Source organism: Botryllus schlosseri, chromosome 10, assembly GCF_051294905.1.
Source record: "Botryllus schlosseri isolate E-star chromosome 10, Bs_hap1, whole genome shotgun sequence".
NCBI classification, from domain to species: Eukaryota; Metazoa; Chordata; class Ascidiacea; order Stolidobranchia; family Styelidae; genus Botryllus; species Botryllus schlosseri.
In genome coordinates, this window is record NC_137245.1 from 16,375,245 (window position 1) to 16,388,294 (window position 13,050).

At 41.8% G+C, this 13,050-nt stretch overlaps 1 protein-coding gene across 1 annotated transcript; it reads right to left on the reverse strand.

Moving 5' to 3' along the window:
- Positions 1 to 1,322: 1,322 nt before the first annotated feature.
- LOC145448830 (kelch-like protein 25) lies at positions 1,323 to 6,227 on the reverse strand. The gene is made up of 4 exons (XM_080327283.1): positions 6,081 to 6,227; positions 4,874 to 5,021; positions 3,269 to 3,480; positions 1,323 to 1,870 (listed from the first exon to the last, which is right to left on the reverse strand). Exons 1-4 carry the CDS (start codon positions 6,118 to 6,120, stop codon positions 1,323 to 1,325), a joined length of 948 nt encoding a protein of 315 aa, XP_080183409.1. The 5' UTR covers positions 6,121 to 6,227.
- Between the last annotated feature and the right edge of the window lie 6,823 nt (positions 6,228 to 13,050).

Here is a 13,050-nt window from a genome sequence, read left to right on the forward strand (position 1 = left end):
AGTGATTACAGTGGCGCAAATGACCTGAATAGACGATGGGCGCCAAATATTTCTCAATAAACCTACAACTTCATATACTACATGAACCGCTCTAAACATACCATGGTCGAACATATTAAATGGAATCAAAAGATTATACATCGGAGCATTCATATATTCAGTTATTGAGCGTAAAAAATTCCTATCGTGGCACTGTAACGGACGACAGGTCAGAGCTAGATCTAGGAGGAAGGCAATGAAACAATTCTCCATTAAAAATTCCCCAGGAAATAAAACAGTCGACATGTTAAATATATATCGATATTTACTGATATCTGACGATCCTGGCGTAGCATAAATTCCAAGAGATATATGATTTTTATTCCGCTGTCGAATTGGAAATTTGATAACTAGTAGTTGTGCAGACTCAACTCAACGTCGGACTGTCATAGGAAGAAGGCAAGTTCTCTAGTATTTTTTTCTATTTCACCTCTCTCGATCCATAAAAGTCAATGCCGCGACCGTACATGGTACATACCGAAAAAGATCTAGTTGAATACGGACCGAGTCTACAAGTTGTCCACGCATCGAAATGGATCGTAATATGTACACGTGCCGTAAACGAATCTCTGAAGACAACGAATGCGAAAGACGGTCGTCGGCTGTGAATAGTCTCTGGAATAAAAATGACAGAAAAAGCTCCAGTTCAAAACGTACGAGAACCAGTTTGAAGCCATCTTTCAAATCTTTGGGCGCTATCACAGAAACTACGGCGGTGGAAGAAAAGAGAAATGAGGTGTCGACACCTACGTTTACAAGCAAACCGAATCACGTCGTCAATCGAAGATTGAACAGACTCGTGGTCAAGAGAAATCGAAGATCAGCTTTGTTATCGATGATGGCACCAGCATTGCCGGCTATCGATGAATCTGCCGAAATGTCCTTCTAAATTTTAGGAAAAAACGCAACACTGCCGGTCGCTTCATTACATCGCTATTCCAATTGCAGTTAAACTTTTATGTTTTTAAAGTGCAATTTCGTAGCCCTTCGTGCAATATACTTATCTATATTTTTACAAGACCTTTGGCTTGTTTTTGTAACGATCAGGCTACAGAAAGCATCAATATAATCCGTGTACGATACACCCGGTTGAAGAGCCCTGTTTGTAAGATATTGTATTGCAGAGTTACGAATACGAACAGATACACAGATACAAATTTGGTACGAATATAATCATGTGTCCATATCGTGCAATAGTATTCAGACCTGGACTAAGATTAGTAATCGGAAACGTTTTGTCCTGACATCCATGACAATGCTACGAACTATCAACCGCCACGCGATCACTCTGCTTCAAATGGTTGCATTTTCAAGACAGCAAGTCGTGCTCCGTTGAAACGAATTTCCCGCGGCAAGTTCGCAACCAATGAGGTACTAGCATCTCCAAGTTGTAATATCCTGAGTTGGCCCTCGTCGTGGTGACCAAAAATCCACCCGACCACGTAGATATCTTTATTCAACGCGACGCTGACAACGTTTCTAAGATAGTGCGATATATGGACTGCGCCAGTCGACCATTGGCCGTCTGTATACATTGAATCAATGGATTTGATGGATTGATATGCATCACCACCAACAGCATACATCTTGTCTCCGATAACTGCTAGCTGGAAGTAAGCACGTGGTTCCGGCATTCTAAGCGACAAAACCGTCCACGAAAAGGTTAGCGGGCTGTAATATTCCACCGACATCAACTCTTCACCATTCCAAATCCCTCCAGCGGCATAGATTTGATATTCAGCTACAGCAGTCGCAAAAGAATGTCTGCGGTGTCTCATAGGACTACTTGGCACCCACATTCCTTTGTAGTATACCTCGACCGTGTTTCCATCTGAAATTTGAAACAAAACATTGAATCTATGAATGCAAACAACAACAGCTGTACGAATTCGCGAACGCTTTGGGGAGGCGTCAAAACCACTAACATGTCCTGAATATTATGGATATGGTGGGGCGTTAGTGTTTCTAGCAACATATTAGGTTATGTTACCACATAGCGATAGATCAGATAGATCAGGCCTCACCAACACGCAACCCGCGGAGAAAGGGGTATAGTCACAACCAGTGTGAGCGGGCAAAATCTACATGAGCACTCCGAAATTGTGTAAGTGTACTTAGTTACTGACCACCTCTGGTTTCACCCTATACGCATTTTAACCGGTTGGAATATTGTACAGGACCGTAACAGCACATCGTCAGGCTCCCCCCAAAACGTTGGTCTTGGGCCCCAATAGGGTGATAAACCTAACCCCCCTCAGGCCTTTCACTTTTTGCCGCTACTTATCAGCTCCATTTGAAATATTGTTTAGTGAGTAACTTTGTCTTGCCTAAACGCGCAAAGCGCGAAAAATTTACATAATTGATGTTGGAATCTGTCAATATGATCGGGAATTGCATATATATTGCTATTAATATTTTTCATCCTCTCTCAGTCTCTGCTCACGTAATCAGATTTACCGGTAGAGCTGAGTGAGATGTGTTGGAAAGGTACAACCGCTAAATAATAAGTAAACATCTTTGGGCGGACCCTTTGGTGTATTAACTTCTTTACATGATGCTATTTTGTGACCTCCTATATCGGCTATGTCAAAAGATGTGGAAATAGGCCAAAAGGTGCTAAACTAAAATACGCGCACTTTTTCAAATTGGGATATCTTTACTGGCAAATCATTTTTCTCAACGGGATGGCATTTGTCCTGTGGGGTTCAGATCGCCAGTATAGGAACATTCGGCGCCATCCATTTAGGCGCCTATGGATAATTAAACATATATGTATATCTATCGAAGTTTTCGATCGGCACAAGGGCATTCCTTTTCGGCCCAGGTCGTCTCGATGCTGATCGTTCTGGCACACTTCTTGGAGTCGCATGATACATAGCCTATAACTTCATACGTCTTGATGCGTCGTGGCGCAGTAATGACCGACGCCGAATTGTCCATTTCGATAAATCATGCGCATTTTTGTTAGAGCCCATTTTTCGCACAGCGCGAAAAAATTAGAAAAATGCATGAATTTCCAAAAAAAATCATCTGTGATTTATGTTAATTCACGAAATAATTTTGGGCCCCCTTCGAGCTCCCCCCCCCGGTGCGGAAGTGGTGGTCCCGGATGTTTATATGCATAGACCTCAATACTGGATGTAAATTGCCCAATGATCCAGCGCTGTGGCCTAATAATGCTGGCTGGCTGCCCGTTCATCAATCATGATATACGTAACTTGAAAATAACACTTCCTGCATATGTCGAGAATGGCGTACACACGATTTTCTATAAAAGCGGCGCACAATCCCTGCTTGCAGTGTATCATGGCCTTTTCCCCTTCCCACTCGTTACGTACAGGGTCATACACGAACACGCTCTTTAAGATAGAGTCGAGTACACCTGTAGCGCCGCCTAAAACCCATATAGTGTTCCGGACTGTTGTAACTGCGAAATTATATCTGGAAATACGTGGAATAATAAATTCCGGAAGTGAATGGCTTTTGTATGATAATATCGTGTCCAATATAGAGGCGTGCTAATATTTTTTGGAAAATTTGGTGTTAGTTCAAGACTTAGCTACATTACGATCAATAGCAGGGGTTTTAAAACTTTTTAGGCACGCTCCCCTTTATGATAGTGAAAAATTTCGCTACCCTTAATCATCGTCATATCACAAAATGCAAACAGGATGCTGGCAATCCCAACGGATTGTTTGATGGCGTGGAAGGTTATGACAGTTGATGACATAACTCTCAAATATGAAATTCGAATTATGGACCGAACAATAACCATAAATTGCAGGTAAATCACGAGGAGCATAAAAATGTTTCAATTGTCCGCAGCTTCGTGCTTCCCTTTGGATGCTCTCACGCCCGCCAAGGGTGGCGCGCCCGTCAGTTCTAGAACCACTGATATGGCCTCTATAGATCAGACACGAGGTAATTGTTACTCGAACGCGTGTTAATGCGTCAAATGACACTTTATTATAGACAGGACCGTAACAGATCTTCGTCGTTTCTCATCAATAAATTTAACGCCGTAAAAAATCATACGTAAGTTGCGTGACAAGCATAAAATATCTGAAGATAACGCTTGGACGAATTCAAGGACTACACCCCGTATTGCAACTTTCTCAAATAATTAGCAATCTCGCATTGAGTACGTCTGACACCACAAGTTCTGAACCGCTGGTCTATAGGGCGAGTCCAGACACATGAAAATTACTTCGAATGAGAACATCTATAGCAGGTAAAAACCCTGTCACAAAACGCACATGACGTTTCCATATGCGCTATGCAACACCGAGAAGCACCTTCGAAGATATATTACAATTTTGAGATGCTGTGTTTTTCATGTGTTCACCGATCGAAAGAAGTATAGCTCACGTAATTCAAATCGAGATACAGTAGCCATATAGGATTGCTCTCAATATTTGAATCTTACGAGACAGATAGCATCATAAAGCGTCGACATGTCAAGGAATATTGAGCTTATATTAAACCTTACCAAAACCGCACACTGTTAATGAAAGTTTAGGACCGTAATACGCTAATACCGGACCCATCAACTACCGAGGAACGAATGCCTGTCGTCTTGCAAACAGCTAGAATTAATGCAGGTTTCACTATACCTACCATCATTATGTAGGTTATGTATTTGCAGCACTAAACAGCATATAGGTATTGAAATCGCGAGCGATGACGAGCGACGTAAGAATTCGAGAGTTGGCCTACTTTTACATTGCATTACATTACAACCGGGACATACTTAACAGCGAGGAGGTAGAACTTCTGTATGCAGAGAAGGATAATTTGCGAACACGAGTTTCCACTAGTCTGAAAAAGCTATCACCTCTTTCCACCCGGTAGAGGGCGATCAACCTTCTTCCATTGCCTCTCGCCCATATCATAACGTTGCATGGGGCCACCAACAGTGTCCGAGTCAGGATATTTGCTGCACCCGATCATATATATGCTATAAGAATCGTCGCATTGGCAACCTAAAATATAGGGTGTTTTATTTACTCAATAACGATATCAGAAGTGATCCAAACAACATGTAGTATATATGTAGTATATGCTCCTACGAACGATTTTCACCCAATATAGCCGACGTATACGATATTAGATGTATAGTGTCTGGAACCCTCGAATTCGTTCTCGGTTCAACAGTTATTTATAACATGTGTAGATGTAGATCATTGGTACGGAATGGGTGTTGTGATGATGATGACCGCCCTCAGTAAAATGCTGCATATTAGTGACGTATTCCGGTTAGGGATATTTTTGGTCTGTTTATATGACAGTGGTCGGAAGCCTTTTTCATAGCAGGAGCCACAGTTACCATGTATTTTAAATTGTCAATGCCATTTCACTGCGACGTCACAATTAGGAATTCGTGACTTCATGCCTAAAAAACAAAACAATAAAAAACAAGTTTTAAAAAAGGGGCATATTTTGAAGATGTCTGTTTTGAGCTGATGTTTCTTTAAAATGCCCTGTTAAAACCCCATTCATACCTGATCACAATCAATTTTAACGCGAGTTGGAAATAGAAAGTCTTCAAGCCATGTTTAAACAAAATTAACCTATTTCGCTTCACATATCCGCGAGCGAGTGTGAAATTTCGCTCCGCAACCGCAACTTACTCCTACACAGCTTTACCACAGCCTGCTGTTTCGCCAGTTTTGGTCACCAAATTTTCGCGTTAGCCGCCTTGCATCGTCACTAATATTTGGACATATTTGCGACACTACGACAATGAATTTTAATACGCGTATCATATGCTACCACTTCAGCGAAAGTCCTGGACATCATCTGCAGATGGATAATCAAGCGGATGCCGGATTCTGCGAACCGGAATGGAATGAATCATATTTAAGGAAATTAACAGCCGCGAATAAGGTAAAATCAACATTATCATACCATCATTAAAATCAACAAGGTTCCCACAATGAGCACAAACATGACATTTTAGTTCGCTCCATTCCCAAAAACCGATACCAACACCTTCGATATTCGGTGGTACCATTATGAAGAACATATATTTCCGTACTTACCAGGTGACCTTTCATGAGTCGATGGTCCCGCACTTGCCATGCCTTTCGAATCAAACGAGTAACCTCTGAATGTTAACAATCTAACTATCTTAAAATAAAAATAGAGTGATACAGTGTATAAAGATCGATTGCTACAATAATATCGTGATGGGCGGTCAACGCTATGAGACGCACTCTGACCTGGCTGTACCAACTAATTGTGAAACTTGTTTTCTTTCCGCTCTTGGAACAATCACATGACTCATTATATATATTGCTTTTATGTTTGCGTCATGGTCTCTTGCATGACTATTCTCATCCCTCAACACGGCCTATTGCTTGTGGTCTTGGACCACCCTGACGACTAGCATATAGTCAATTTACTCACCTATCTGATAAGTGTTTTTATGTCTAGCAACGAGAAATCGGGCTTGCTGGACTTCCCTAACTACGTTGTCATCTGCCAAATTCATGTGGAGCCCTTATGAAAGAAATATTCCATAACTTCGGTAAGGTCCAAATTGTAGGCTATGTAGGGAATATATACTGTAAGCTTTGTTGTTCCGAAAGGCCCTTCAAAAATAAATCGGAGTATCCCAACGTTACCATGCCTTACTGCTGGGTAAAGGACACCCTTCTAATCATAAGTCCGCCAACAACGTTATCGTCAAACAGCTTATTCCTTTTCTGGTTATGTAAATCCAACATACTGCAATCTACAAGATCTGTCATTAGTAAACCAATATCAACGGTCGTCAGGCAACTGCACTTGATTTCAATTTGCCAAACATGATAACACAATTATCCTTTCTCACTCGTCTACGAAATAAATCGCTTATTTTCGAATAATAGCTTTCCAAATTTATCCAACTGCGTTGCACCCATAGGCCAAAAGGAAAAATAAAGAGGAAAAAGAATTATCATCCTACCGTGATGTGATTAGCTTTATTTGCAATTCGCTGCAGCCACTTTTATGTATTGGAAAACGTCGCGGAGCTGCGGAGTTGTCAAAAGCAGAATCAGCTCAGCAAATTACTTGGCTTATACTAGAGCATTTGATGAATCGAAAACTTAACGTTCCGTATAGACCTGGGGGTTGACAGTTAGATTGCACAGCCGATAGTAAGCCTATTTACCCGAATTAGGATTTTACACATAGTACCTTCGTAATGCAGTCGAATCCGCTTAATTTGGACACCGGATAACCAGGACAACCGTTATATTAGGCCAAAATGCTCGGGAACGGTACAAAAGTAATAATTCCACGTAAAAATACTTCAGACACAGGGCCGCAACTCTTATGGTTAGGTTATGACACAATAAACAGTGGTAGGTTCGTTTTAACACAAGATGACTGATTTAATAGGGCAGGTTTTTGCAGCTTTCGGCAGCTTTCTAAACACTCCGAATTCATGTAGTGCGATGTTTAAGCTGCCTGGAGGAATGATTTCTGTAAAGATGACAGGCCAAAGCAGCGATGCGGAACGCCTGGTATTTTTGTGCGACCGGTTTGTCATTTTCACTCCAAGTAGGATTTTGTTCATTGATTTCTTAGAATTAGAATGCACAAGTCAGCCTTTACGAGGGCATAAATAGGACTGTTTAGTGATACAACGGAACCTTTCAAGTATCTTATAGCCGAATAAGTCTAAAATACTTGTGCATAAATGTACCTTTTTATTGCAACTTTTGTTTAAATTTGAGGCAACTTAGTGCAACAAAAACTGGCCCTACTTATTATGATGAAACAATTAACTCATGTAAGGCTAGGGTTGCATTTAAAACAAATGATGTTTTAAAACACTTTGTTTAAAACAGGTTTTAAACAGTGTTTTAGACCAGTGCTTCTCAGTCTTTTTCAGTTTGCGACCCACCTTTTATCCCACTTTCATTGCGCGACCCACCAGACGCCCTTTCGAACTAATGTTCAAACCACTGCTCCTAGGCGCCAGTTTTTATGTTTTCAGTGCTTTACAGTTATCTGGTCGCGCCTAGCGTGAATATATTTCCGAATTCATGATGGCATTCGGTCAATGATATTGGCAATTACTATGAATTTTTGGCGACAGCAATATTTGGAGACATTCATTTAGGCGCCTTTAGTCAATGGAAAGTTCGGTATATATATGCCGAAGGTTTCGATCCTTTCGGCAGAGCCTGTCGATCTTTTTGGCAGCACATCTCGCAGAGTCGCATGTTGGCCGAAACTTCATATGTGTTGGCATGTCGTGGCGTGGTAATGGCCGACACCGAAAGGACTATTTCAATAAATTATGCGTATTATTTCATTAGAGAGACCCCTATTAACACCAAGACATCTAACGATGTCAAATCGCACCTGACGCGAAGAAAATTTGATAGAATACCCCCATATTTATGTTAATTCATGAGATAATTTTTGCCCCTCTTCAAGCTCGATGCACCAATCGGGGGTCGGGATGCGCCAGTTAAGGTCCTGCATATAACAGACGATTACAGACGTGAAAGGCTTATCCATAGATAAGCTCCTCGCCATCGCATTTGCGTAAGGGGTGATTTTATTAAGTCTGGAAGTGGACCGTGCTCGTCGTCAGAGGTGGAATCATAATAAAGAGAATATCGGCCTGGTGTACATGACCATTGTATAAGACACCATGGATGCCAGAAAAAACAACAGACGAGAAAGCGCGTATCCAATCACCAATTGGTCTATTACGTTCAACACAAAGGGGTTATGAGTAGCTCGCGTTGCGGCAAATGTTTGCAGATTATACCGACTAATCGGGCTGGATTGCTGCATTTCCCGATCAACGTTCGCAAAGCCTTTGGATGAAAGTATGAATTTGAATCCCACGCACACACAATAACACACTGTCGGATTTCACGCTCCAATCAGTATGATTGTGACGAAAATCTGGCTCACGAACTATTGTGAGCACGGCTACGTGACTTGTGGCGCTTATGGGTGCAAAACAATTTAATTTGGAGGTGGAGACTGTGCAGTGTCCATTTACTCTTCCAATCTTGAGGATTTAAAGTGTTTGGAATATTTGGACAATTGGATACGAAACTTAGAGCGTCTTCGCGGTCCACCTGAAATAGCTTCGCGACCTACTGACAGAGAAGCACTGTTTTAAACAAAGGCCTTTTAAAAAAATTGTGTTTCTTTCAAGTTGTAAAATTATCCCACAATTGTATAAATATTTTCCAAAAAACATGTTGTATGAGCCTACGGACAATTAACACCCGATATAGCCGACGTATATCGATATGCGATGGTTGGAACCCTCAAAATAGTCGGTTTAACAGCAATAGTATAGATACTTCGTCAATGGAGCTATATTCACCCTGTATTTTCAATTGTCAATGCCAATCCACTGTGACATCACACTTGAATATTCGTGTCGTTATGACTCTAAAAAACCTAAAAAAAACAATAAAAAACATGTTTTAAATTAGTGCCTTGCTTTAAACATGATTGTTTTAAATTGATTCTTGTTTTAAATGCAACCTATGTAAGGCCATGCCAGCGTCATAGTCGCTTTGATTTCTGTACCATTGCGTCTGTATTGTAGAATGGTACAGAAAAGTTTTTGTGCCTAGCTAAATTGCGACACCGATGGGTTGCGGGTCCAGTATTCCTACCCACGTGTTGGAGGTTTATCTAGGCTGGTCCTCGCCATGCGATCCGCGTAAGCGGTGTGTCAAAAAGGCCCGGGAATGGGCCGTGCTACGAGTCGGTAAATACGGAATCAAAATAATAAAGATTATCGGCCTGGAGTAAAATGACCAATGTAGTCGAAACACCATGTACATCAAACAACAACAATGTGGCATGAACTTCGCTTAGGACAGTGGTTCTTAACCTTGCCTCCAGCGCCCCCCAAGGGGCGCTCGTGATTTTGAAGGGGGCGGAGACGCTCAGGGGGCGATATGGGGGGTGCTGGGCTCGGGGGGCGATATGGGGGGCGCTGGAGAAAAATGGCTTCGCAGTAGATGATGTGGTAGTAGGACATATCCTTAATGAGTATTCAGAGCGAATTAACACCGAAAACTTCGTTATATATAGCTTACAAAAGACATATAGGCCTAATTGCTCATAGGCGCCTAAATGACTGGCACCGAATGTTCCTGTCTTGGCAATCTGAACCTCAGAAGACGAATTCCATCTGGCTGGGAAAAATTATACGCCATTGAAGAAATACCTATTTGAAATCGTGTGCGTCTTTTAGTTTAGTACGATTGGGCGACAGAGATATATAGAACTAGATATCCCTGTTGGGCGATTCTATATTTTTTGATATAGCAGTCAGGAGATCACGAAATAACATCATGCAACGAAGTCATACCAACGGGTCCGCCCGCCCGAATATGTTTTATTATTAGTTACGGGCCCTACAGTTTCCACGACACCTCACAATGTTCCCTCTACGTTTTGCGAGTCTGGGCACACTCACCAACTCACTGCGCAGACCCTTGGACAACAGTGCGTAACGACTAAAAAAAGGTCATAACTTCGGATTTGTTGTGTGCAACGTAGATTTTCTGTGCTCAGAGACCGTGTCCGCAGTGCGCACGTGCGCAGCTTAGAGGCAACATTGTACATTACTAAGCTCTACCGGTAAATCTGGTAACGTGAGCAGAGAGGACAAGAAATTGATAGCAATATATATGCAATTCCCGATCTTATTCACCGATTTTATCATGAATTATCGAAAATTTTCGCACTTCGCACTGGCTCGCTAAACAGTACAGCTGATTTCGTGACAAAAACGAAGAACGGGATGGGGGGCAGTCAGTTTATCGCCCTATCGGAGCCCACGACCCATGTTTTTTCGGAGGGCCTGATGAAGTGTCGTTTCGTTCCTGCCAAAGGGTATACGCCCGAAGATGCAAAATTATTATTGAGGGGTCCCACCCTCTCAATCACACATCACTCAGCTCTACCGGTAAATCTGTTTACGTGAGCAGAGAGAGGATAAAAATTGATATCAATATATATGTAATTCACGATCATATTGACCAATTCAATCAATAATTATTGAAATTTTTAGCGCTTCGCGCGTCTAGGCGAGAATAGCTGGCTCAGTAAATGGACACCCAATGTAGATGACCAGTATCAGCAAATAGCGGATAGCCGAAGGAGGGTCTTGGGGCGAAGCCACCCGAAAGTTTGGTTTATCAGCCTATGGGGGCCCCAAGACCAACGTTTTTTGGGGAGGCTGACGAAGTGCTGCTACGGCCCTGGTAACGAATTAATTGTACCTACGGGCTCGCCCGAATATGTTTAATCATCAATTACGTGCCCTTTATTTTCCAATACAACAGCTCACTCAGCGCTATTGGTAAATCTGATTACGTGGGCTGAGAGGATAAAAAGTTTATAGCGACATATATATGTAATTACCACCTATTCATTCATGCATTAGAGAAAATTTTCGCACCTAGAGCGACCAGGCCACACAAACTTTGCTGACCATCGAAATCCCGCTAGGGGGTTCTTGGGGGCGAAGCCCTCAGAAGTTTGGTTTATCACGCTATGTGTGCGCAAGGCAATCGTTTTTAGGGGGGTTGACGAAGTGCTGTTACGGCCCTCCCTCTTCCTCATTGTCTTTATTACATTCCTTACAATATGAGGTTCGGGGGCGCTGGATCACGATCATCTTTGAAGGGGGCGCTGGAGGAAAAAAGGTTAAGAACCACAGGCTTAGGATGTAGGCTACTGTACAACTATACCTGCCTGAATTCTCGAATAAATAATAATGGTAAATAATGCAAGTACCAATACTATTGAAAATACAATACTCCACTAACGTTAAAAAGTTTTCGCGAAAAGAGATCATATTCGCCTTTGTCTATTCCGGCGCTTTCGTGAATCGCGTAGTACCGGACTTCGTTTGGTACAGAAAGAGTGTGAATACATAAATGGCATGTACCCTATCTACGGTAATGATGTAATCATCCATAGATGAAAGGAGTGGTTTGGGGCCGCAATCGTCAGGCGTTATGTTAAACACCCGATCGGGGAGGGGAGGATCATATTTTCGTGAGTGATTGGCTGTTTCGACCCCTGGTAAATATTGCATCTAACACCACACTTGTAGAGGAGAGACCCGCAAAACTAGGTGTAGATCAGTGCTTTTCAACCTGTGAGACGGTTCGCACTAGTGTGGATGAAGAATTTCAGTGCGAATGACAAGCAAAGGTGCGAATGAAAATTGGCCGTATTTCTCATTTTTCCTGACGTGGAATACTTCAAATAAACTTAATAGGATATTAAGTACAGTTCGTCCGTAACTTTGTCGTTTGGACGCAATTCGAAAAACTTGTTGGTAGCTGTGAGTGGTAGCTGCAAGTGAGGAACGCTCCCGATGCGTTTATATCGCACAGTTTGAGAGATTTTTTCAACGCGAGAGGATTACGTCAGAAGTGGAATGGGTATCAGTTTCTCGGAAACATCCGCCATGTACGGACCTTGTAGGTAATGACAGCCGATGCCAGTGTTGACATTTGGCCTATTTGAATGCAACTATTGGAATTTTGGCACATATTCAAACTAAACAACCCGGTCCTTTGTCGCCAGAAAGAGTTTTTGTATAATCTTAGAATCTCACACTAGTTGTCGTTGCTTAGCTGTTCGTCCGGATTTATGTAAAAAAAATTTTCTGTGTTGCTGCATTGTCTCATTGTATTTGTATATTATTCCTCACAGGCACTACTTCTTCAAGTTGCCTGTTGCTATATAGCCTACGCTGCATTGTTGCTATGGTTTAATTTCCATTCATATTATTTATCAATTTCCATTATTGCGTCGTAATTCGCTATTTGGTTTTAAATCCATCTCTGTTCTGTATCATTTATCGTGCCGGTTGGTCTTGATAAGAGGCACGCGAAAAGTTCTTCGAGTCAATAAATAATAATTTACTGTTAAAAGCCGTGTTCAAGTTTTGTACCACCAATCAGTTATTCAAATATTCATATTCATGTTCGTTGGCAAAAGAATTTTGCGTTC

Excerpts from the sequence above, each read along its gene's own strand:
- LOC145448830 (XM_080327283.1), bottom strand. The coding sequence starts at position 6,120 with ATGGCAAGTGCGGGACCATCGACTCATGAAAGGTCACCTG. Across the intron at positions 5,022-6,080 it reads GACTCATGAAAGGTCACCTG|GTTGCCAATGCGACGATTCT; the intron begins GTAAGTACGGAA and ends CCTATATTTTAG. Across the intron at positions 3,481-4,873 it reads CCTCTACCGGGTGGAAAGAG|ATATAATTTCGCAGTTACAA; the intron begins GTGATAGCTTTT and ends ACGTATTTCCAG.